Source organism: Vipera berus (assembly GCF_964194415.1).
Source record: "Vipera berus genome assembly, chromosome: 6".
Lineage (NCBI taxonomy): Eukaryota > Metazoa > Chordata > Lepidosauria > Squamata > Viperidae > Vipera > Vipera berus.
Genome location: NC_138208.1, coordinates 92,346,349 through 92,369,572, shown reverse-complemented (window position 1 = coordinate 92,369,572; position 23,224 = coordinate 92,346,349). Strand labels below are relative to the sequence as shown.

Here is a 23,224-nt window from a genome sequence, read left to right as displayed (position 1 = left end):
CCCATCATCCAGGCCTGTAGCTGGGCACACGCGGACTTCACCCTTGACCTGCCTGTCCACCTTTTCCTAAGTGAGCATTCACTCAAGAGTCGCCATTCTTATTTAATTCTGGCGTCTTCAGGTGACCCAACTGCTTTTTCTGTTATATTATCACAGTTCAGCGGCAGGAAGCAGAAAACGTTGCATAACTTTGGTTTAACCTTTTATTCATAAGTTAAGCTGCAGCTTTACTGTCCTGCATATGTACATTCAGGCCTTCAAAATCAAATAATTCTGACGTTCTCTTATCACCGGTCTGCTACCACCAAACCTGATCAGGAGATTCTTTGGGTTCTCCCATCAGGAGGCAGAAAGGAGATTTGGTGGGAAAGCCAGTCTGCCCCCCCCCGAACAAAAAAACCAAAATAGCTAATTAGCTTCCATTCTGTGGCTTAGAAAGAAGTGCCAGCGGGTTCGTTTAAGACGGCAATGGTGCGGCGTTCCGCCTCCGTGGGGCTGCTCCTCCGGCCCGCTCTCTGCGCTGCGCTGCTCTTAGGCTGGAGCCCGGCTCGTCTGAAGGCTGCCCGCCCCCGCCCCGGGAATTTAAACTGGGAGGACCTCCCCCCCCCAAGCCCTCCGCGCGCATTGCCCCGCCCGCCTTTCGGAAGGGAGAAGCGAAGTTGCTGCTGTTGTCGCCGCCGCCGCCGCGGGGCTTTTGGCGCCCCGGCCGGGAGGGAGCGGGCGGTCCGGCGAGCGCGGGGCTTTCCTGGGAGGCGGGAGCGGCTGCACAAGCCTAGGAAGGCGGGACCCCCGCCCAGCTAGGCGGCCAGGCCAGGCGGTCCGAGGGCTCCCCGCGGAGTTGGGCCGACGACTCCTTCCCGGCGGGGCGGCGGCTGCCTTCGGGGCCCCCGCGGGGCTCTGCGCTCGGGCTGCCCGGCTGCTTTGCGCCCACCTCTCGGGGCCGCAGCGGGGCTTCCGCTCTCGCCCGGCGGAGGGTGGCGGGAGTCGCACTGGCCTTTCCTCTATTCGGATGCGCCGACGCTGAGCGCCCGCTTCATCCCGTTTGACCGACGGCGGAAGGCGGACACCTCCGTCTGCTGCGGGGGGAGGGGCTTTCGTTCTGCAGGCGTAGAAAACGCTCCCCCCCTTTTTAACCCCAGTTCGCTCCCCAAAACTTGCTCAGGAACCTCTCGGCTGTCCCGCCTCTGAACTCCGAAACCTTTGCAGGCGTTCTGTTGCTGGGTGGCGTCCCTCTTTCGTTCAAAGGCGCCCAGAATTGACTTCTGTCTCCTTTGGCCAACCCCCCTCACGCCGGCAGGAGGGCAGCCAGGGAAAGGTAGCCGTTCCATTGGCCCGGAGGGGGGGGTGGCGTCAGAAGCTTTTGGCCGCAGGTTGGAGGGTGCCAGAGCAGCCCCTTCAGGGTGAGCCATCCCCGGCAGGGGAAGCAGCGGCAGCAGCAGCCGCAGGCATGGCTGGTACCCACCCACCTGGCCACAGAGGGCTGGAAGAAGGCTGCAGGCTTGGCGCCCTGGTGGGCAGCCACCATCCACACGCAGCCCCTGGAAAGAGAGGGAGGAGCCGAACTGTCTCACTGCTGGCTGTGATGGGAGAAAGAGTGGCAGCGGCAACGGGCGCTAGCTAGAAGGAACCCAGACCTGCCTCCCACCCGCTGCTCTCCATGGTTGGGGATTGATTCAGAGAGCAGCAGCAGCAGCCTGGGGTGGGCATTAAGGCCCCCAACCGTTGCTGTTGGGCATGGGGCCAGCTGGGTGGCAGCTGCAGGTGCCACCTCCTCTTTCCACACGGGGGCACGGGCCAATCGTTAGGATCCTGCACCAGCCTCCTTCTAGGATGGGTGGGACTCGTCTCTTGCAATCCTTACCTGGGGCTGCAGGTGCCAGCCCAGAGCCAGCATGTCGTGCCCAAGTGGCTTCCCGTCGCCATCTCGCTCTCCGATTGGAGAACCAAACCTAATCCAAATAAAGACAAAGAGGATCAGGTGCGGACTTCACTCACAAGGGCTTCTTCCTGCTTGGGAAATGCTCCCCCCAAGCCAAATCAGGGCCTGGTCCAGATCAGGTGACTTCCAGCTCAGCGGTGCAGGAGGCCTCCCTCGACTCACCCTCAGGGTGGCTTCAGGCAGTCCAGTCTGCCCGGCCAGTTCTGCCCAGGCTGCTGCTTCCAGGTGTTGGCTTCTCTGGAAAGCTGGAAGAGGGAGCAAGTGGGTCACAGAGCATGCCAGAGGCCCTGGTCCTGCCCAGCGGCTGCAAAGGCCAAAGCCACATCAGGCTTTGCCCCACCAAGCTGTGATGGTGGCTGGCGGTCACCTGCAAGCTTCCTTCTCTCCCTTCTGCAGCATCTAGAAGGCAGAGTCTCCAACCTTGGCCACTTTAAGGCTTGTGGACTCCAACTCCCAGGCGTCCCCTCCCCTGCCCCACCTGGATCTCCCTCCTTTGGTGTCCTCTTGACTCACCGCTCTCCAAGGCCTCTAGCTGCTCCTTAGAGAAGACTGTCCTGCTCTGGGTTCTGGGCCGCCCAGCTGCCCCCGCTGACCGGGAGGGGGCTGGGGAAGTAGGAGCCTCTGCCGGACCACTCCTCTTCCCTTCAGCTGTCAAGGGGGGACCTATGGAGGGAGGGGAGGGAGGGAGGGAGAGGCAGGGCAACAGTGGGTGTTCTGGGCCTTTACAGCCAAGGAAACACACCCTCCACTTATCACGGGCAATGATGCTTAAAGGGCATGGGCATGGCCCTGGTTGCACCTATGGATTCATAGGAGGATGACACAGCCAGATCTGGTGGCGGGGTGGGGGTGTTTGTGTGTGTGTGTTTCTCCCAAGGTTTTGTGGCTAGGAAGGATGGGCAACCAGCGGATCTTCCCAATCTCTGCCCAGACAGTGAATTGCCAAAGTTGCCTCTTCAGTTTTTGTCACCCCTCCCCATGAAGAGTCCCAGTCATTCCGGGTGGGGGGGGAGGACATTTGGAGCCTTTTAAAGCCAAAGAAGAGCTCTGGAGGCACAAGGGGAGGAGGGTTGGGGGGGAGAAGGGGGTACCAAATGGGGGGGGACCCAGAGTCCCCGAGACAATTGTTTCCTGAAACAGCTTGCTAGAAATGTTGGGTCTCCTTGTGGCTGGTCTGGGACAATTTTTTTCTGTTTTTTTTTAGTGGTGATTGTTGTTTCATTGCTGATTCTCAGAAGGTTTGTATTTTAGTGTCTAATGTAACATGGAAAATTTGCATCTGAATGTGCAAGATTTTTTTAAAAAATAGTTTTTCTTTAACACAGTTTGCATTTACTCATCTCTGGTGAGATTAGTGCAAGAAGGGAAGAAAGCAGGAGGAGCATCCCAGGGAATTTGCAATGTAAATCTGCCTTCCCTCGCCAGCTCCCCCCCCCCACAGGCCCAGCCTTTCAGCAGGACCTCCAAGCCGCTCGCCCCAGGCGGGAGGGAGGGAGGGAGGGAGGGGCGTCCAGACTGGGGACTCCTGGAAGGGAGATTTGAGCCCTCCAGATGGGCACCTTCAGGATTCAGCCACCCAGGACCTCCATGTAGGTATTCATTGCATTTGTGCCCCCCCCCAGTGATTTATGAGGTGGGAATTGGATGCCAACAGAACAGCCAGCGAATGAGTCATAATCACACAGGAAGAAAGAGCTGGGTCTCAACAGGAACCTGCCTGGACTGTGTGCAGAACTGAACGGTCAGCCCTTACAACTCCTCAAGCAAGAGCCTTCAAGGGGAGGGGGAAGGCAGGAACGTGTGCTACACACATACCTAAACCTTTCCTCAAATGGCGCGGCTCCCAACCACATCAACACTGCCCCCCCACACTGTTCCCCCGTCAAATCCCAGCTTAGTGGTAGAGGCTACAGGTGGGGGGCTGGGCCCAGGTTGCCCCCCCCAAACCAGCTAGCTCAGAACTATAGTAATGCCCTGAACAGGACCCATATTTCCTTGCCCCTCCAAAGGAGAGGGTCCAGAGGCTTTACACGGTCCAAAGGGCTACTCTCCAGAAGGACCTGGAACCGAGGCCTGGCCCTTTCTTGGTCAGGCAAGAAGAGGGCAAGCAGGGCAGTTCCTGTGCAAGGCTGGAGGACTCCCAGTGGTCCTGTCACTCAAGGCCAGCAGCAGCTGCTTCTGGTCGGGCTCTGGAACAGGATGGGCATGGCTTGCAGATGCCACTGGGAGGCAGGGCCACCCCACTGACCAATGCCAGGCAACCTGGGACTTCTCTCACTAGCCGGCCTGCAGGGAGCTCTGGCACCCCCTCTCCCCCCCCCAGATCCAGAGCAAACCAGATCCCTCCCCCTCCTAAGACCCTCCCTTGATTCTTTGGTGCTTCCGATGGTCTCCCTTTGGTGGTGCTGATGGAGGGGGGGGGAGGAGGAGCCACAGTCTCCTTTGCATAGGGAGGATAAAAAGACTCCTCCCCCAACCCCCCCCTTACCTGGCTGTGGGGGCTTCTTCAGTAAGGGGGGCCCATCTGGGGCTTCCAGGCGTCTCAGGATGCGGTTGATGGAAGAGACCTGGAGGAGCAGAAAAAAGAGAGTGGGTAGGAAGCCCAAATTCTGTTAAGGCAGCTGCTGTTGGCAGGTGGAATTTACTTCTGAGTAGACCACCCCTCAAGTGGCGGAGGCAAGCGGTGCTTTTAGCAGGAACTAGCAGAAGGGGGCTGCACGTGGACCCCAGGGGGCAGAAAGGCCCATGGGGAGAAAAGACCCTCCCAGGCTGATCCTCTGAGGGGGTTGGTGGTGGGGTGAAAGGAGGAACCTCTGGGGAAATGCTGGGGTGGGGGCTTTAGTGTCACTGTCGTCCAGCCTGGGGTCCTAAGCTGTCAAAAAAGTCCAGTTTCCTTCTGGGGAAGGAACAGATCTTGGCCTCTCCAGAAAAGAGCAATCAGGATGGGAGGACATTGTGTGCATGCGTGTGGCTGGGTGTTTGTGTATGGGTGTGCGTGTTTATGTGCATGTGTGGATTTCAAAGGCAATGTATAGCTGAAGATGAATGGGGATGGGTGCATGCTAGGAAGGATGGAGAGTGAGTGAGTGAGTGAAAGAGAAGACAAAAGGAAAGAAAGAAAGAGGGGAAGGAAGGAAGGAAGGAAGGAAGGAAGGAAGGAAGGAAGGAAGGAAGGAAGGAAGGAAGGAAGGAAGGGGCCATAAAAGGTTGAAACTGTCTTGAGGCATTTCTGTGAAGGGTTTGTAACCCTCTGGCCGAAGTGTGTTGGCTGTTCCTTCTCCAGGGAGAGAGTTGTGCCCAAAGGGTTTTCACTGCTTGGCCTTGCCCTGCCCACCCCTTGGCAGCAGACACCCTCTGAATTCTATGGGGTTAGGGAAGCCCCACAGGGATAAGACACCTGGGATGACCCTCCTTGAGGCAGCCAGGCAGACACAGGCAGAGCCACTGAGCCTCACCGCACAGGCACCTTCCCCTCCTGGCCGAGCCAGCCCAGGCTCTGCCATTCCCCGCCCGGCGTCAATCTCTCACCCGCTTTTCCTTGAAAGCAATCAGCCTGTTCCAGACCCTATGAAAGCCTTGGAGAGGAAGAGGTCAGCTCCCTCTTCCGTGGAGATAAAGACAAGTGATAGGGGCAGCCAGCCAGCCAGTCACTGGGAGGCAAGTTGGCTTCAGCAGTGCATGGAAGGAGGAAGGGGAGGATGGTCCCTGTGGTCCGTCAGAGAAGGTGAAACAGATTTTCTTGGGGAGCAAAAGGCAGCCGGGTTCAGCCCTCTCTCTTTGCCCAACATACAGGCATGACTGCATGTGCCTGCTCTTGCACGCAGGTGGGCATGCGGATGCACACACATACACGCGCGCACACACAGAGCTCCTGAGTTAACAACGCAACACCCTCCGTAACTCACACTGGGTATCCCGCTTGCAGTGCAGATGCCTGCTGCCTCCAGCTTTTCCCTGATCTCCCAGGCAAAGAGAGACGGCTGCTCCCGCTTCAGCTGGGCTATCCCAGCTACCAGCTGAGGAGTGGCAATCCGGGGCCGGCTGCCCCTCCTTGTCTTTGGCTGGACAAGGCCCACCTTGTAGTAGCGGGTGAGAATCTTGCTGACAGACCCATTGGAGACCTGGATTACGTAAAGAGAAGGGGCAGCCCTGGGCGAGCTTTTGCCTGGAGGCAAGTTGGGAAGATGGGGGGGGGAATGGAGAAGAAGACTCGACCAGGAAGAAGAGAAAATGGTATTCTCTCCCCACCCCCGCTGCTCATCTGGCCGTGTTCTTCTCCGCAGCTTCTTCTCTCCTTTTAGGTTGGAGCCGGACCTCCTCACCCACCCTCTCAAGCTGCCGCTACCTTCAGTTGGTGTGAGATGTCAACAGCCCGCAGCCCACACAGAGCCAGTTCCACAATCTTCCTCCTCTTGGCGTCGGGCAGAGGGCAGCCGCTCACAAAGAGTCCGCCCAGCTGATTCTCTCTCCTGAGCTCTGCAAGGAGCAGAAGAACCAGACCTGACCACCAGCCCTCTTGGGCCAGAGCGCACCCGGAGCCAATGCAGGCCTCTCCCACACTCTCCTGTGCCAACTGAAGTGTTGAAGTTCGGGCTGCTTTGCTGGTCTTTCCACTGGAGAATGGAGCCACGTTGCTGTGGGGTCAGCACTGGACCTGTCCCCAGCTGCCTGGGCAAGCTGCAGTTGAATCTGTTCCCTTGCCTGCCACCTGAAGCCACACCTGTGGTGACAAGACGCCGCCCCTCTCTGTGACTCAGGGCAGGCTTGGGACCCCTGTTTCCTCTACCAATCGTTGATACTTAGCTAGCCTGGCTGGCTCTCTCTTTCCTGCAGGAAGTAAGCGCGCTGCTGGGTAGAGAAATGATGGGAGAAGCCAGTGGTGCGCCGCTGGCTTCTCCCCAAAGCCCTCTGGCTGCCCCCTGGCTGCCATGAACGACAGCCCTGCTGCTCCCACCAGAGGCCAAGGCAGCCGCCCTGGTTCTTCTGCACAGCAAAGAGCTTAAACTGGTCAGAGAAGCATTGCTTACCGCAGGGTGGGACGGCATCGGGACCCCACTGGGCCATCTGTGCTGGGCCTGCGAGAGGAAGGGTGGAGCAATCGGTGGTCCCGCTGAGCAACCCCAGGTGTTCCCCAGATGCTGAGGGTCTGAAGCCGAGGGGACACACACAGACACCTTCTCGGAGGAGCTCCTGCTCTGCAGCTGAGGAAGCCTTGCAGGCCAACAGCAGTGGATGAAGGAAAGGGGAGCACCTCCTGCTCCTCCTCCTCAAGCCCCCAGGCGCCCTCGCTCCCTCCGTCCCGCTCTGCCCCGGCCTCCACGCTGCTCCCCTGCTGCCACCCACAGGTGCTCCGCCGGGCGAGCGGCGGTCGGCGTTTCAGCACCAGCGCGGCGCGGACAGCAGCCCCGGCGCCTTTGCCTTCCCGCCCGCATCTTCATCCGCGGCCCTTTGAGGCGCGGCGCCCGCAGCGGCTTGAGGGCCTCCGGCCTCGGCGGACAGAAGCACCCGCTTCTGAAAACAGCCTCCCTCCGGCCTCCCCCTGCCTGCCAAAGACCCAGAGAGCCCGCCGGCTGCCCGCCCTTGACCCCTTACCCGCCTCCCGGCGCTCGCTCGCAGTTCTCCCTTGGGGCGGCCCAGCGGGAGGGCTGCCCCTCTACACCCACCGGCGCCTGCTCCGCACCGTCGCGGGGACATCAACGCCGCGGTGGTGGTGGTGGTGGCGGCCCAGGAGAGCCAAGACGAGCTTCCTTTTTGTCGCGCTCTACCCGCGCTTGCTTTGTGCAAACAGAGGCAACTATGATTTGGCTCGGGGGCGGGGGCGTCCTGCCCCCATGGAACTTGCCCAGATGGTTTCGGGCTCGGCCGACGGATCAACTCGCTGCCAAGCCGGCCGAGAAAATATTTGATGAGCAAATAGTGGGGGCAGGAGTCTCTCCTGCTGCCCCGGGTGCCCAGCAATTGACCCTCGTTACTGCCCCCCCAACCGCCCCTCCCGCCAGGGTTCTCCACCGAACAGGCTGCCTCCCAGGCGACCATCTGGCCCCAATTACACATTAACCACAGAGCCCTCCCGCCTCGCCATCCCCGACGGCCGCCAAGAGTCTCAGCGCCTCCCAGTCTCTCTCTTGCCCTGGACCCACATGGGTGCGGAGGGGAGGTTGAGGCTGGAATGGTTCTCGAGCTCCGGAGCTTCCCACGCTTCCTTTGTCGAGAGGGCAGCGGAGAAGCAGCTCAACGTGGGAGCCCAGTGTGCGCAAGGATGCTCAGAGCAGTTGGCAACCGCCCAGGCCGGCTTCTCCCTCGCCTGTCGGACGACCAATTTGTTATGGACTTCAGCCCCCTTTGCCTCCCTCAGAGGAGCTGAGCCTGCGCCGAATCCAAGCCGCAGCTGTGGGTGGCAGCATCCCCTCTCCCCGGGTGGGATCTGAAATCCGCGGGCGGGAGCTGAGGCTTCTCCAGGGCGCACAGCAGGAGGCGCCTCCCTGCTTCCCTTTCTCTGGCTGGCTGGCTGGGCAAAGCTGACCAGTGGAACCCACACCTAGAAGACAGCGCCCCCGCCTGCGGCAGCCCTTCGCAGCTGGGCTGTAGCGTTAGAGTTAAGGGCAGCTCAGCTCCCCTTCTGCCAGCCTCTTTCTCTTTAGAGAAAGATGCGCGCTCTCTGAGCCAACTCGGGCGGGTGGTTCTCCTGGAGGATTCCCGGCAGGGAGAAGTGGGTGGAATCCGGCAGGCAGAGAGGAGTGAATGCAGCAGAGGACTTCGGAAACCAACAGAGAACTGAGAGGCAGTCTGGGAGCCGAAAGAGGGCTGGGTGCAGGAAGAGGGAGAGGCAGCTGACCGAGTCCAGGCTTTCGCGATCCAGCGAGCAGGGCGAGCTTTGCCTGTGGAGACCCAAGGGGGGTTCGAGGAGGGAAAAGACACCCCCCTCCTTAGCACTTAGTGTGTACAGCTGCAATTCCTGAGGGAGTGGAGCCTGTGCTGTCTGGGAGTGGAGGGATTCCCGAGGGGAGCGAGGCATCCTCTCAACCCCCCCCCCGCGGAGTCTCACACGTGGGATTTGCAGCCACCAGCGGTAGGGATGGCCAGCAAGCTGGGGGAAAAAGCTACCCGCCAAGTGACCCACTCTCTCTTGAGACTTCCCATTGACTGAGTAACGTGAACGGCTGGAGTCCCCTGCTTCTGGAGTTCCAGGAGACAATTGATCATAAGGGCCCCCTGATCCAGCTGCAGCATTCTTAGTTTCATCCAATGGTACAGCTGAGATCACCCCAAAGGTCTTTTAATTTTCAGGATGCAGGAAAATCACGCCACCCGGGAGAGGGCACTGCCCAGTCTCCTTAAAAGCCTCCGGGGCAGAGGATCCCAGAGAGACAGTTACAGGGCTGGGCAGATCTTACTAGCGGGAACTTTTTCCTTGGGCTGCAAATCTGGTCCAGATGCTGTTGCTCTTCCCTGCAACAGGCAGACGAGCCTCCCCCTCAAGAGTCAGCAACCGATACCCAAGTGAAGCGCGCGCGCGTGTGTCTTGCTTGCCCTCCTTGCAGGCGCTTCCTGACCGCGGAGAGAGGAGAAATTTGCCGGGAGGGTGCCTTCGTCCTCCTCCCTCCTAGCACCCTTGGAAGCTCTTTGGGCGCCAGCTTGGGGGCGGGGAGACTTCGCTGCGCGAGTCTGCCTGAAACGCTGGAGCTGCGCAAAGAATCAGCGGTAGAGGAGCCGCGCAGTGCCCCTCTGGTTGATTTGGTTCGGGGCTCTGAGAATCTGGGCTGGTGGGGGGGGGGAGGGAAATGGCTGCCCCCAGCTCCGGGCAGTGTCTTACCAGAGCGGGGCCGTTGGCCTCCCTAAAGCCAGAGTGGAAGAATTCCCAACTGTCTCAGTGGAGCTGGACCTGACGGGGCCGCCCTCCCCGCCGTTCCTGCGTGCTTGCGGGAAAAGGTTGCCCCGGATCCAGGAAAGGGGAAGCGGCGCTGCCTTCGAAGGCACCGGGACCCTTCTCAGCCTTGCTCTTCGCACAGTCAAAACTGGCTTTGGGGGAGGGGGAATCCCGGCAGCGTGTACAAAAGCACCTCTTTCTGTTGGCCCAGCATCGCCTCGCGCCTCCTTCTCAGAACGGGCGGCCCACACCTGTCCCTTCCCCAGTTCTCTTAGGAGCCGTAACTTTGGAGGTGGGCCTCTGAGCCGGCCCCCTTTCAATCCGCTACAGCTTGCCCTCCAGCAAGGGAGTGCTTAGGTGTCGAAGGACGTTCTAGCCACCGGCTTCCCCGGCCGGCCTCCCCTGGCTCCGACAGGACCTGCTGAACTGGACAAGAAGCCGAAGAAGTCTGTCCGGCTTGCGGCTCACATTTCCCACCCTGGCGCGCGATTCTGAAACCAGCAGCGTTTGGATTTGGCGTCTTAGGACTCCGGCTCCCCTGGCGGGAACTTGCCTTGGGGCCGGTCTTGATTCCGCAGCCCAGCAAGCACGGAGGCGGTTAGGCTCTAAGAAAGGAGGCGAGTCGGGGAAAAGCCTCCTGTGCGCTGCGCTCCAGTCCTTCGGGTCCCTCCTGATCCCTCTCGGCCACGCTCTCCGTGGCCAGGCCACTGCGTCCCGGAGGGCAGCAGGCTCGTTTGGGGAAGGCGCTCGGGATTGTTCCTGAGGGGCGCTTCGGCACAAAGGAAGAGAGCTGAAGGAGCGCGCCTGACCCCCAAGTCGCTTCCGTGGCCGCAGCAGGGAATATGAGCGGGGGGGGGGGAGCCCGGTGGGCGACCGGCCTCTCAACGGACGGAGAGGACCTCCCAACCGTTGCCCCTCCCACGCCCGGCGAGACAGCACGAAAGAGGGCCAGAGCAGCTGACCTTTGCCTCCCTACTCCGCCCCCCCCCAGCGTTTAGGAGACCGTGGTGGGTTATAAATCGGCCTTTGGGGATGGGGAGCAGGAGTGGATTCCCGAAAGTCTTGCAGGGCTGATGCCAGAAAGTCCAGCGGAGAGGAAGCCTTGAGCCTGGATGGATCCAACAGGTGGAAACCAAACTGGGATTCAAACAGAACAAGTAGCAACCACACACACACACACACACAAATATGTGAGGAGGTCATTTACAAAGGATGCCTCAGTGACCCAACCTGAGCCTTTGCTCTTGCATCGGACTGAAGCACAAACCTTTTCTTCTGACTGCCTCTTCCGGATTTGTCATTGGAGAACAACCTAGCCAACCTCCCCCCCCACACGCTGTTACAGCAACAGCCCCCCCCCCCGCAGCCTGCTGGGGGCCCAACTGGTGCCCATGTTGCCCAGTCGGTGAGCGGAAGGGCTGGGTTCCCTCCCCCCCACCAGGGCAGCACGGCACAGACCTTCCGCTCTGGTGGCCGGAATGGGAAAGCGAATTCTCTTCCCGAGACGATCCCCAGCTGAGCAAATGGTGCCAGCCTCGTTCCAAAACGGAGCGAGGGCGCCACTGTCAGGCTTCAGTGGAAAGCCCGAGCTAAGCCCACACCATGCCCCCCTCCCTCCTCCCCCCTTGAAGAAGTTTCTGCAGGCTGGGGGCTTTTGGAAAGGAGGGGCGGGGATCACGTGGCGCCCTCGGTGCCGGCTTGCAGGGCACCGACGATGCTACCTCGCCGGGTAGCGAAGCGGCTTTAGATTCAGGGAGCATCCAGGGCTCCACAGGTCGACCCGGGCTGGAGAGATTTGTTGCTGGGAAGGAGACCATCGGGCCGGCCCTAGACTGCGCGGGTGTGTGTGTGTGTGTGTGTGTGCGTGCGGGGCGGGGGGAGGCGTCGGGACCGCCTGTTGGAACCAGGGAAGCGGTGCCGGTTTCCTTTGGCGCAAGAGCCGGCGAAGAGCCTTTGAGCCCAGAGCGTCTCTCCAGCCAAGAGCTGCATTTATTCGGGCCCGTCTCGCGCGGGGGCTTCTCGGTCGGGCTTACAACAACGAGCAGCGCTTCGGGGGATGCTGCCGACTCCCCCCCACCGCGGAGGCCCCCTGCGGGAAGCGCTCGGCATCCGGACGGGGGGGCAGTTCGGGGGGTCGCTCAGCGCTCCCCACTTACTCGAGGGGGCGCCCCTTTGCCCCGCCCCCCCGGCTGCCCTCGGAGGCCGAAACGCTGCCCCCCCCCCGCGCCGCGCCCCGAGGGGAGCCTCCGCCGCCGCGGCGGGCGAAGGGGAAGCCGGCGAACCAGCCGCTCTTCCGCCCGAGGGAAGCGCCTCCCCCCGCCCCCACCCGGCCACGTGCGCCGCCAGGACTCCCCCTCCCTCCCTCCCTCCGGCCGGCTTTGGCGCACGCGCGACTTCCGCGTGGCCCGCCGCGCGTGCTGCTTTCTGCCTACGTGTCCTTCTGGCAGGGTGACCCGGAAGTCCTGCCTCCTCCGCAGCGACGCTTTGGTTTGAACGCGCTCCGTTCCCTCGCTGGGCGCCTCCCGGCGTGCCGATTGGTTGGCCCGACGCCCGTGGGGCGGGGCGCCGGCCCGCGCCGGCCGATTGGCTGTCCCGCGAAAGGGGGCGAGCCCGCTGGGCGTGCTGCGCGTGCGCCGGGGGGCGGGCCCGGGTAAATACCCCCGCCCCGCCCCGCCCCCTTCCTCCCTCCGCTCCTCCGACGCCGCCGCCGCCGCCGCCGCCGCCTCGGACTCCTCCCGCCGAGACCTCCAGCGCGACCCCCGGCGCCATGGCTTCCTCCGCCGGACCCGCCGCCGCTTGCTCGGCAGCCGGCTCCGCCCAGGCGCCGGCCCTCCAGCGCGGCATCGTCAAGATGGTAAAGGCGGCTCCTGAGCGCGTGCAGAGCGCCGCCGGGGGGGCGGGGCTGCCTGCGCTCCGGGGCGGCGGTCGGTGCCTGCGCGAGTCTCGCCGGGCGCCGGGCTGGGCTGTCCGGGCGCTTCTCCTCCTGCCCCTCCGCAGTGGGCCGGTGGGGCTGCCCCGTGCCGGGTCCCGCCTGCCCGGGGCTTCCTCTCGGGGAGCACAAGCCCCCCCCCCGCGGCAATGCTGCCTCAACGCTCCGCGTCCTGCTGGAGCCGGGGCTGCCGGCTTGCTCCTCCCGGGGTCTCCGGGGCAGGTTTCAGCCAGATGGCCAGGCCTGGTCAGCGGGCAGCGCCGGGCTAGGGTCTTCCTGGCACAGGTGCACTTGACCCCTGGGGCCCCGACCCTACGCCCAGTTCCCGGAAGAGAGACAGGGCGGCTCTGGGGGTCTCCCTGGAAGCCCCCCCTCCCTTGTTTTATGCCCTGGGAGCGCCTAGGCGCCTTTCTGCGTGGAAAGCCTTCTGGCCGGCTTGAGGTGCCCTTTGGCCCTGCCTGGGGCTTGTGCCAGGGTCAGGCTGGCTGAGCTGCAGCGAGCACAGGTGGCGGCCAGTGGATGCTATTGCAGGACGGCAGGGGGGCTGGTGGCCTCGAACCCAGGGCAGGAAGCCTGAAGGTGGAAGCTCCCTTCTTCCTCTGCTCGGCCTGCGTGCTGGACCTCAGCCGGAGCTCTGGCGTTTGGCAGATGCCCCGCAGAGTCAGCTCCTTTCTCAAAGGCAGCTTCGCAGGAGGGCCGATTTCCCCCCTCCCCCTGCTGCTTGGCCACGGCTCGTGGGACGGGTTTCTCTGGGTGCTTCCTGTGGAAGTGGGGCCTGCCGGGCTGTGGGGCGGGTCTTGGCCGCCCTTCCTAACGCCTGCCTGTCTTCTTTCCTCGCCAGGTCCTTTCGGGCTGCGCCATCATTGTCCGGGGCCAGCCCCGTGGAGGCCCGCCTCCCGAGAGACAGATCAATCTCAGCAACATCCGGGCCGGGACCCTGGCGCGACGAGCAGCTGCGGGGCAGCCCGATGGCAAGGACACCCCTGACGAGGTAGGGTCCCAACCCCAGGGCTTCGGATCCCAGAGCCTCGGCTGCTCTGTCTCCCCCCTCCCCCCCAGCTGGTCCTTGGTAGGTTCCAGTGCGGGTCGCCATCAATCACGGCCATTCAGAACAGTGGCGAAGGTGCCCCCCTCCCCCGCGGCCTGTTTCTCCCCCACTTGGAACCGGCAGTTCCTCCCCTGGCCGGGTGTCATTCAGCGGGTGCTGCCGCTGCTCACCCCAAGGGTCCTGTCCTTCGAGCAGCTGCTGGCTGAGCCTTGGGGGGGGGGCGGGGAGAAACTGCAGCCGGCCTCTGGCCTCCTTGGGGAGGGGGCGGCTTTTGCTCTGGTCCCCTTGGCTGCCAGAGAGGCCTGAGGCCGCCATCCCTTTGTCGGGTTTTATTCTCAGCTGCTGGGTCAGTTTTCCCTTCAGAAACGCCTGGAACTGGGGGGGGGGGAGTTGGGAGCAGGGGGGGAGCTGCTCGTGTGTTCGTAATGAGTCCGATTTAGGCAGTCTGGTCCTGAGAAGGGTGGAAAATCAGTCTTGTCCGGAAACACACCCGGTCTCCGTTTCCTGGACTGAGCGGATGCTTTGGGTGGCTCATGCGGGGATTTATAGGGTGGGACGGCGAGTGCCCAGAACTGCCTGGTGGGTGTTGAGGCTGTGCCTCCCCTGAGAGGGCAGGGGCCCAGTGCCGCCTGTAAGGCTTCCTCGGCCACCCCCCCGCCCCACTAACACCCAGACAGTCCCAGCACAGGGAGATCCCTCTGCTGCGCTGGGTGAGGGGCCCAGAACCCACGCAGTGGGGGCAGGTCTCCGAGAGGGTGAACCGGCCCCCCTTGCCCAGCCAGGCTCTCCTGCTCCCCTGTTGGGCTTCCGGGGACGACTCTGGCGATGGTTACGGGCAGTGAGGCCGGGGGGAGAGGGTGGGCAATTGCCCGTCTGGGGGGGTACCAGTAGAGAGGGTTAGCATTGCCTGGGCTGCTCTGGCTAACCAGAGGGGTGTGTGTGTGTGTGTGTGTTTCCTCTTGCTTTGCCAGCCTTGGGCGTTTCCTGCTCGTGAGCTTCTGAGGAAGAAGCTGATTGGCAAAGACGTTTGCTTCTCTGTGGAGTACAAGACCTCTCCCCGGCGGGAGTACGGCATGGTGTACCTGGGCAAAGGTGAGAGGCCTTCCCTGCTTTGCGGGGGGCTCTCCCACAGGACCTCTAGGAAGCCGTTGGGGGAGGTCCTCTCCGATCGGTGGTCAAGGGCCATCCCAGATTGATGACTCTGTTTAGCCTCTTCCCTGGGGCTGAGCCAGGCCCCGGCGGCTGTTGTGGCCCGCACAGGGAAAGCCGCCTAAGACTGGGCTGCTCCTCTTCGGTAAACCCCGTGGCAACTGGTGGTCGTGGCCCCAGTATTGGTTCTGGGCAGGCACGCCGCTCTCCCCGGGGAGCCGGCCTGCCACTTCCGCTCTCGCAGCACCTGCTTCGGAGGGGTGGCCACTGTGGGGCCTTTGCCAGGTTGGCGGGTGCTTGGGCTCCTCCAGCCTGCTCTGTGGGAGGCGACCCAGAAGCTCCCAGGAGCCAGGCAAGGCCCCGATGGAGCGGTTCAGCCAGCGCGGTCCCAGGGCCTTCTGGGCCCAAGTGGGAGGGCGGTTTGTTCCTTGTGGAGCCCCTCGGGCACCATCTTGTGCCCAGGCAGCCCTGCCTGCTTGGTTTGGGTATCCTCCTTGCAAAGGGTGCCGGAGGCTCCTCCAGGGTGGCCCTTGGCTCACGCATAGGATGGCTCCTCCTCGTGTCCTGAGGAACACGAATGCCCTTTTTTTAAAAAAGGGCTTTTTAAAATTAAACTATTCTTATTTATTTCTTTCTGATCAGTTTAACCCTTCTGCACCCCCCCCCCCGAGTCCTAGATCAGGGAAGTCAACCGATACAGTCAATCCTCCCACCGCTGCGCGTTGAGGGTCTGGGGGGAACGGCCAGCCTGAGATGTTCTGTGGCTCCGCCTGCCGGGCCCTAGTGGCCAAGAGGGCAGCAGGGGGAGCCTCTGGCTTTGGCCTCTCTGGAGGGCCCAGCAAAGGCAGCTCTTTCTGCCCCTGCAGCAAATGGGGCCTGGGGGACCTGGGCACACTTTCCGCTCGGGCCAGGCGCCTGCTGTGACGCCCGGTGACGGGCACTGGGCACCGGGCTAGCTTTGGCGGTGCTGGTGGGAGCCTCAGGCACGGTTGGCCTCCTTTTCCCCCCACTTCCTTAACACCGCTGTCTTGATTGCAGACACAACCGGGGAAAACATCGCCGAGACCCTGGTGGCCGAGGGGCTGGCCTGTCGCCGGGAAGGGATCCGAGCCAATAAGTAAGTCGGCTTCGTGCACAATGGCAGCAGCCTCTGCCCGGCGGGCACACCCGGGCACCGAGTTCCCAAAGGCAGGCCGTTCTACTTTGCTGCCCGCTCAAGGAAGAATCCGGCTCTCTGCGGCTGTTGCTGCAGCTCCAGAAGCACCGCTCTAGGGCTGTCCCACGCAGGGCCCCCAAAGGGAAGGGGCCTCCCGCCAGGCTGGGTGTCAGAGGTGCCAGAGCTAGCTGAGGAGCGGAAGGCTGTCGGGTGAATCAGGCCTCCGTGGCAGCTCTGCCCTTGGCCCGCCCGGGCTGCCTGGCTGTGCGTTGGGGGCCTTTGGGCTGCCGACCCACAAAAGGGTCAGAGCAACCCATAGCCTGGAAGGTCACGAGACAGTGGGCAACCTGCAGGGTGAAGGCAGGAGGACCTTTAGGTGATTTCCCCCCAAGTCCCGGGTGGGTCATAGCAGCTGCTCTGCCAGGCAGAGGAGGGGAATCCCTGGCCAGTCATAGTGGAAGTGCGGCTCACATCCCACTTCCCCCCTCTTATGATGGGGGGGGCAGCGTAGGTGGCAGGCAGTGACTTTGTTGGAGCAGCCTGGCTGCCAGCTTCCGGGTGGGGGGGGCTCCCCTTCTCTGCCCTCTGAGAGTCCATGGAGTCGTTGCTGCAGCCCCTGGCTGAAGGCCTGCTCTGAGGTGGGAGCGAGGCTGACACGCAGATGGAGACGGGAGGCTGGAGTGGCAGCCCTCTGCACACGCACAGGGGTCTGTGGCGCAGTGGCAGGCTGGCTGCTTCGCTGCCTTTCCCCCCCCTCAACTGGGGGAGGCTTGGGGTCCTTGCTGGGCTAGCAGGCTGCAGGGCTGTGAAGTGGGGGAGGTTGTGGGGCAGCAGCTGCTTTCAAGGAGCAGGGGCGCAGTCCAGTGTGAGTCTTCCCAGCAGCTGGAAGGAAGTGGGGCTTCCGGTGGGGAAGGTCTCCGCCCCACGGAAGCTGCTGGTGAGAGAGCTGAGCCTCTGAGCATCCCAGGTGAAAATCCGGTCAGGGGTCCCAGGGTTGCATCCCACCCCTGGTTTACTGCTGACCCCGGGCACAAAGTCTGCAGGCCCATTCAGTCCTACAAAGAGAACGGGCAGATTTGCGTGGTGACCCCGTTGCTTCCAAGGTGCAAAATTTGCCTCTTTAGAAGACCAGATGCAAACCAGGGCGTAGTTCCACAACACCTCCTCTTGGAATTCCCGGCCCCAAAGACCGTGTCAGGCGGAGGAGCAGAGAGTTTGGGGAATTGGGCACGGGGACTTCGCCCTAGCTGCTGCGCAGGAGGGGAGCCCCACTCCTGGGTCCCAGGAGGCTTGTTGGGAACTTGGCTCGTCCGTGGGGAAGAGGGGGAGGAAGGGCTGCGTTGGCCAGACCTGGTGGGATCTTCTGCCCCGTTGGCGTCGCGAGGCCCCCCCCTCTCACGGAGGACTTTTCTCCTCCTGCCTAGCCCTGAGCAGAGCAGATTGGCCGAACTGGAGGAGCAGGCCAAGACCGCCAAGAAGGGGATGTGGAGCGAGGGGACAGGCTCTCACACGGTCCGAGACCTCAAGTACACCCTCGAGAACCCCCGGCACTTTGTGGATTCCATGCACCAGAAGCCCGTGAACGGTGAGTGCCGTTTCGTGGTTGGGGTGAGGCTTGCTTGGGGCGGGGGGGGGGGCATGGCTGGCTTTGTGTTCCTCTTGGGGGGGGAGTGTAGGGAGGGGCTGGATCAGGTGCTGAGTGGTTTTTCTCGGCAGCCATCATCGAACACGTCCGGGATGGGAGTGTCGTCCGGGCCTTGCTCCTGCCAGACTACTACCTGGTCACCGTCATGTTGTCCGGCATCAAGGTCAGCCTCTCCCACGAAGAGACGCGTCTGAGGCCCCCTCTAGTCCAGCCTCTGGTGGTTTAAGACAGGAGGAGCCACGGTGCTGCACCCCCAGACTGTGACGTGGAGGGAGGAGGGTTCCCTTAAAGGAGCTGGTCCTCTTTCAAAGCCATCCCCGTTACTGGCCACCACCAAATCTGCTGGAAGGATCCCACCCAAATAAGAGCTTCCTTTGGCCTCTTCTGAGCTTCCCTCCCTCTGGAGCCCTGGGAGATGGGGGGGGAGGACCGCTCCTGCCCACTCTGGCTTTCCAGCATCTGAGCAGCCCCCAGCTTATCCCGGCGCCTTTTCCAGCTCAGCTGCATGTATGTGTGCGTATACGCATGTATTAAATTTGCCCATGTCACCAGAGGTGACTCTGGGCCACTTGCAGACGTTCAGTTAAAACGCACCACAGTATAAATATTGAACGGGTAAGGATCTTAAACTTAGTTCAGTTAAGCTAGGCAGGTGGCCAAGTGCGCCCGGGGAGGAGGTGACAGGTGTTCCCTTCCCCATCAGCCTGCTCCAGAGGGTGGCACTCCCACTGGGGCCCCAAGCACAGCCAGGCCGGTCGGAAGGCCAGAAGGGTGGGGGCCACAGCAGGAAAGGCTGCTCCCTGGTCCCCACCGGCTGGGCTGCCTTGGCTGAGGGGGCCCGCAGCAGTGGCCCTTTTGGTTGGAACCGGCCGGGCAGGCTAGTCCCATCAGGGCAGCTGCTTCCTCAGACAGCCTGGCCGTCAAGGGGTCTCGGGGTGATAACCGAGCCCCCCCCCAGGACCCGTTCCAGGCTGCTCCAGGCAGCTGCAATCCTCGTTCTGGGCGAGGAGCTGGCGCTGGGCAAGGTTGGACCTCGCTGGGCCCCTGTTAAGCGGAGCTCCCTTCTTCGGGCCCTGAGGCTGCCTCTGTGCAGTTAGGGGGCCAAAGGCTGGAATTCCCCACCACTCTAATGAGGGCTGGTGAGGCGTTCTCTCCCAGACACCCCTGGGGCAGGCCAGGGAGGGAGGGAGGGAGGGTCTGTCCACGTTCGGGGTGGCCTTGAGTGTGTGTGTGTGTGTAAAACCCATAGCAGGCGCGCAGCCTTGTGGCAGAGCTAAACAGAGGCCGTTGTGGGTTTCCCTCCTTGCCCTGCCGTGGGGCCCTGACCTGGCCCTCTCCTTCCAGTGCCCCACCTTCAAGCGGGAGGCAGACGGCACGGAGACCCCCGAGCCCTTTGCGGCGGAAGCCAAGTTTTTCACAGAGTCGCGGCTGCTGCAGAGAGACGTGCAGATCGTGCTGGAGAGCTGCCACAACCAGAACATCCTGGGCACCGTCTTGCACCCGGCAAGTGGGGGCGGGGGGGGGGGCTGGTGCACCGAGAGGTTCATGGGAGCCACCCCTGAGAGCGGAAGAGGGGAACGGGCAACGCAGAGCGCAGGTGAGGGTCATGCTTTGAAATGAATAAACTGCCCAGTCGTTCTTCCTCCCAGGATTCCCTCCTCGCTGCCGTCTCCTTTTCTGACCGACTAGACGGTCTCGCCGGGCAGTTTATTTATTGGTCATTTTATGAAGCCACCCAGCCCATAATGACTCAGGTAGCATACAGGTTAAAAGCCACGAGTCCCATGGACTTCACTCAGGCAGGCAGATGCAGAGCAGGGTAAAAAAAACAACAACGGCCTACAAGGCTCCCCCCCCCAGGCTCCTTGAACCTCAAGCGGGCAGGGGGCAGGGCAGGGCAGGGGAGGCACGGTGTTGGGTCCCCTCAAATGCCACCGCTCGGCAGATGGCATCCAGAGTTCTGTTGGGTCCTTGGCATAAAAATGGAAGGGGGTGGTTGCGTCAATGCCATGAAGGGCTGCACAGGGGCAGCTTACGCCTGGACTCGCACCTGGAAGCCCACTGCAGCCGAGGCTGCCTCTGGGCCATACCTGGGCCCAGAGCCAGCCGGCTGCTCCTGGTGGGCAGGTTTGCCCCCGGTTCCCTCCTCTGTCTGCCCTCCTCGTTGCCCCTTCTCCCTCCCTGGGACCAGCCCTGTCCTGCTGGGGGGGGGATGCCAGAGAGGAGCTTTCTGCTTGCAGGGGGCTGGGGGAAGCTGTCCCAGCCTGGCAGGCGTGGCTGCCCAGAGGCTGGGGGTGTGAATTGGGGAGCTGCCTGGGGGAGAGGTTGCCGTGTGTCCCTGACAGCCGTCTCCTCTCCCACCAGAACGGAAACATCACGGAGCTGCTGCTGAAGGAAGGCTTTGCGCGCTGCGTTGACTGGTCCATGGCCGTCTACACCCGGGGGGCGGAGAAGCTGCGGTCTGCAGAACGGTAACGCGGGCCGTCCTGCCTGGGTGGCTTTGCTCAGGTCCTCGGGGGGGGTGTCCGTGAGCAAGCGCCAGAGCAGCAAAGCAGCTTTGGAGCTGAGATTGGGGGGGGCCCGATGGAGCCGCCAGCCAGGGAGTGTGTGCCTGCCCTGCCCTCAAGGAGTGTGTGCCCTGCCTAGCCAGGCAGGTGGTTGTGGCTGGGCCCCACATTAAGCTGCCTTTTGCCTGGTGTGGTTCTCTCCCCGATCCCCGGCTCTGGGGCGCTAAGGGGGAAGCTGTTGAAGTGTGCAGAGCCTGCTGTGGTATTTGTGCCACCTTGGCAGTTGCGTTGAGGGTGAGGCACGCACAGTTGTTTGGCTTAGAAAGGGGGTGAGAGTCTGCGGCAACACTTTCATCCCGTTGTAGCGGAGATTTTCCACCACGTGGGTGGCCCTAGTTTGGGCCCCAAGCACTGCTGGGGTGTTCAGGCAGCCCCTCCAGGAGGGACGGGAAGATGGGCACTTTTTTGGCCTCACCAGCTTCTCCCTCCTGAGGACCCGTAACTCGCACGTTCAGGGGACACCGATGGTGTCCGTTGCTGGGGGCAATGTGCAGTCTGCTTCATGCGGCCCCCGTCCGGCCGTGTGCCAAACGTGGGTGGAGGCTGCCTGCATAAATGCTCAGCTCTTCCTGGAGGGAGGAGGCCAACGGCAGCCCGAGCAGCCGGGTTAGCTAGAGCCGGGAAGCAGCTTCGGATGGGGCCAGTCAACCCCCCTGTTCCTGTTGGCCCAGGTACGCCAAGGAACATAAGCTCAGGATCTGGAGGGACTACGTGGCGCCCACGGCCAATCTGGACCAGAAGGAGAAGCAATTTCAGGCCAAGGTAGGCGAGCGCTGCTGAAGGGCTCTGCGGTCGATTGCCTGGGCTGCTCCCCGGGGGGGGGGCTTAGGGGCTGGAGGAGAGGGTTTGGGGGCCGTCCAGTCGCAGGGGCCGTCCGGTCTGTTGCTCATTCTAGGCCGAAAACATGCCAAGGCGACGAGCAGGGTGGGCCCTCACCTGCGCAGGTGCTCACCGTCCTCGGCCCTGAGGCTGCTTCCTCAGGCGGCCTCGGCTCCCCCAGGAACCCCAGGCTGCCTGAGAAAGCAGTGGGGCCAGGCAGCCCAGGGCCACGGCCTGGGAAGCCTCCCCTGGCTTGCAGATCCCTGCTAGACAGGCGTGGGGGGCAGCTTGGCTTGTGCCGCACACGCTGGGGCGTGTTGCAGCCCCGTCAGGAAGCTCTGGTACTGTGGCGCCCAAGTTCTGCTTGGAAACGGCCGCCAGGTGGCGCCATTGCTGCATCTGGCAGGGCATAAGAGGCCGCCTGGCTGGCGCTCTTAATGCGGCCTCACAGTAAATTTGGCTGGCCGACTGGGGCTCCCTGCCTCGGTTCCCAGAAGGGTGGCGAGCAGCCCCCCCCCTCGCCGGAAGGGAGCCAGTGCCCCCTCTGATCAGCAAAGGGCCCCACCGTGCAGGCAGCCGGGTTGGGGTTGGGCTCTGTCCCCCCTTGGGCACAGCTGTCAAAGGAGGCTGGACTCTGTGGGACTCTCCTTCGGCCACCCCCCACCCACCCCCAATAGCCTTTGTGGCAGCTGCCAGGAGGGGTGGTGGTGGTGCTGGTTGCCTTCTTCTACTCTGCTGGGCCAGTTGTGTCTGGAGGGAGCCCCCCCTCCCCCCTCCTCCTCCAGCCCCAGGGCTGTCAGAGGGTCCCTGGGGCGTTTTTGGGAAGTAGAGCAGATCTTCAGTCGAAAGAAGCTGAAGCCGAGAGTTAAATATATTCCATCGGTGCGTATTTTTAGCCAGCTACTACGGGGTCACTCAGAGTTACGCGTACGAGGTGAACGGTATACGAATTGGATGAACGAATTAGCAAAATCTTTTTGGCTTCTTCTGCGAGGCAAAGATGGGCGATGGGTCCGGAAGGCTTGCTGTGGCTGCCCTTTCTGCTTGCTCGCTGCTAAGCGGCCGTGGCCGTCCATCTGGGATGCCTCACCCCGGCCAGCTACAGCTTAGAAATCCCAGCAATGGGCATTTATGCCAAACAACCGCAGGTTTGGTCCTGAGACGGCTTCTTCCACTTGCCTGTGCCCCGAGCCCTCTCTCTGACCCGGTTTGCCCTTAATGGCGCTGGGTCCAGGGGAGGAGACCGAGCTGAGGCCCGCCCGTATCTCTAGTGATGTCTGAAGGGCCCTGGAGATGAGGTGGGCGGCGTTTTTAGCCGGAGCGGGAGACCCGCCCCCTCCTCCGTCCGATGCCCGGGGAGGCTCTGCCAGCTGTTGGAGCGTCGACCGGGCCCAGGTTGCAGGGGCCCAGAGTGTCCTTCCTGAAGAAGGGGCCAGGAGGGGGGCTCCCCTGGCTCCGGCCACGGTCGCAGGGACGGGCGCAAGAGGGTGGCCACGTCGGGAGGAGGTGACCAGGTGGGATCCGGATTGTGCAGAGAGGCTAGTTACACGTGTGCACAGTAGGTCATTTCTGAAAGTGCTGGCCGGGATCTGGCCCACGGACTCCCTCAAGCCTCGCCGGGCGAGGTGGGAAATTCTAAGCAGACGAGTCACAGACTGCCGAGGAGAAAATATGGGGCAGTTCAGGAAAGGGTGGTGGTGGTGGGTGCCCGGGGCCCCGGCAGGGAGTATGCAGGTGGGGCACATTTTGGGGCCAAGGCAGTCCAGGAGACCCTTGCGGTGGGACCTGTGCTTGGCTCTGGGCGCCACCCCCGTCCTCTTCAGGCGGACCCTGAGCTCCCCGGGCAGCCAGCCGGGCCACACCGTTCAGGGCTCTGCCTGCCCGCCGTGCTCTGGGGGTGCTTGCTTTCTTTTCCTGCTGGTGGCATTCGCAGAGCCTGGGGATTCCTCTTGGGGTGGCGAGGGAGGGGGGGTGCAGCCAGAGCCCCCGTGAGGCGGGCCTGGGTGGCTGGCGATGGAACTGCTGAAGGGGGCCCTCAAGGGAAGGGGCGCTCTGGGGCCCAGCTGTCTGAGCTGCGGTGAGGCTGAGGGGGGTCTCCTCCTGGG

At 62.7% G+C, this 23,224-nt stretch overlaps 2 protein-coding genes and 1 long non-coding RNA gene across 3 annotated transcripts in view; 1 reads left to right on the top strand and 2 right to left on the bottom strand.

Moving 5' to 3' along the window:
- Positions 1 to 1,447: 1,447 nt before the first annotated feature.
- LOC308670206 lies at positions 1,448 to 2,120 on the bottom strand. Its single transcript, XR_014026965.1, has 3 exons — positions 2,102 to 2,120; positions 1,862 to 1,949; positions 1,448 to 1,538 (listed from the first exon to the last, which is right to left on the bottom strand). It is a non-coding gene; the product is annotated as an uncharacterized lncRNA (long non-coding RNA).
- An 85-nt stretch (positions 2,121 to 2,205) lies between these two features.
- Positions 2,206 to 7,003, bottom strand: PAX4 (paired box 4; the record flags this gene model as incomplete). The annotated part of the gene is made up of 6 exons (XM_081330692.1): positions 2,206 to 2,243; positions 2,453 to 2,602; positions 4,428 to 4,506; positions 5,845 to 6,060; positions 6,285 to 6,552; positions 6,894 to 7,003. The coding sequence occupies 6 exons, from the start codon at positions 7,001 to 7,003 to the stop codon at positions 2,206 to 2,208; spliced, it is 861 nt and encodes a 286-aa protein (XP_081186818.1).
- A 5,474-nt stretch (positions 7,004 to 12,477) lies between these two features.
- SND1 (staphylococcal nuclease and tudor domain containing 1) overlaps positions 12,478 to 23,224 on the top strand; it is an 82,745-nt gene continuing 71,998 nt past the window's right edge. Inside the window, exons 1-9 of the mRNA XM_081330806.1 lie at positions 12,478 to 12,660; positions 13,577 to 13,726; positions 14,755 to 14,875; positions 15,971 to 16,049; positions 17,513 to 17,673; positions 17,805 to 17,896; positions 19,078 to 19,236; positions 20,098 to 20,204; positions 20,972 to 21,062. Of these exons, the coding sequence (XP_081186932.1) occupies positions 12,574 to 12,660; positions 13,577 to 13,726; positions 14,755 to 14,875; positions 15,971 to 16,049; positions 17,513 to 17,673; positions 17,805 to 17,896; positions 19,078 to 19,236; positions 20,098 to 20,204; positions 20,972 to 21,062 (1,047 nt within the window). The 5' untranslated portion in view covers positions 12,478 to 12,573. The remainder of the gene's footprint in view (positions 12,661 to 13,576; positions 13,727 to 14,754; positions 14,876 to 15,970; positions 16,050 to 17,512; positions 17,674 to 17,804; positions 17,897 to 19,077; positions 19,237 to 20,097; positions 20,205 to 20,971; positions 21,063 to 23,224) is intronic.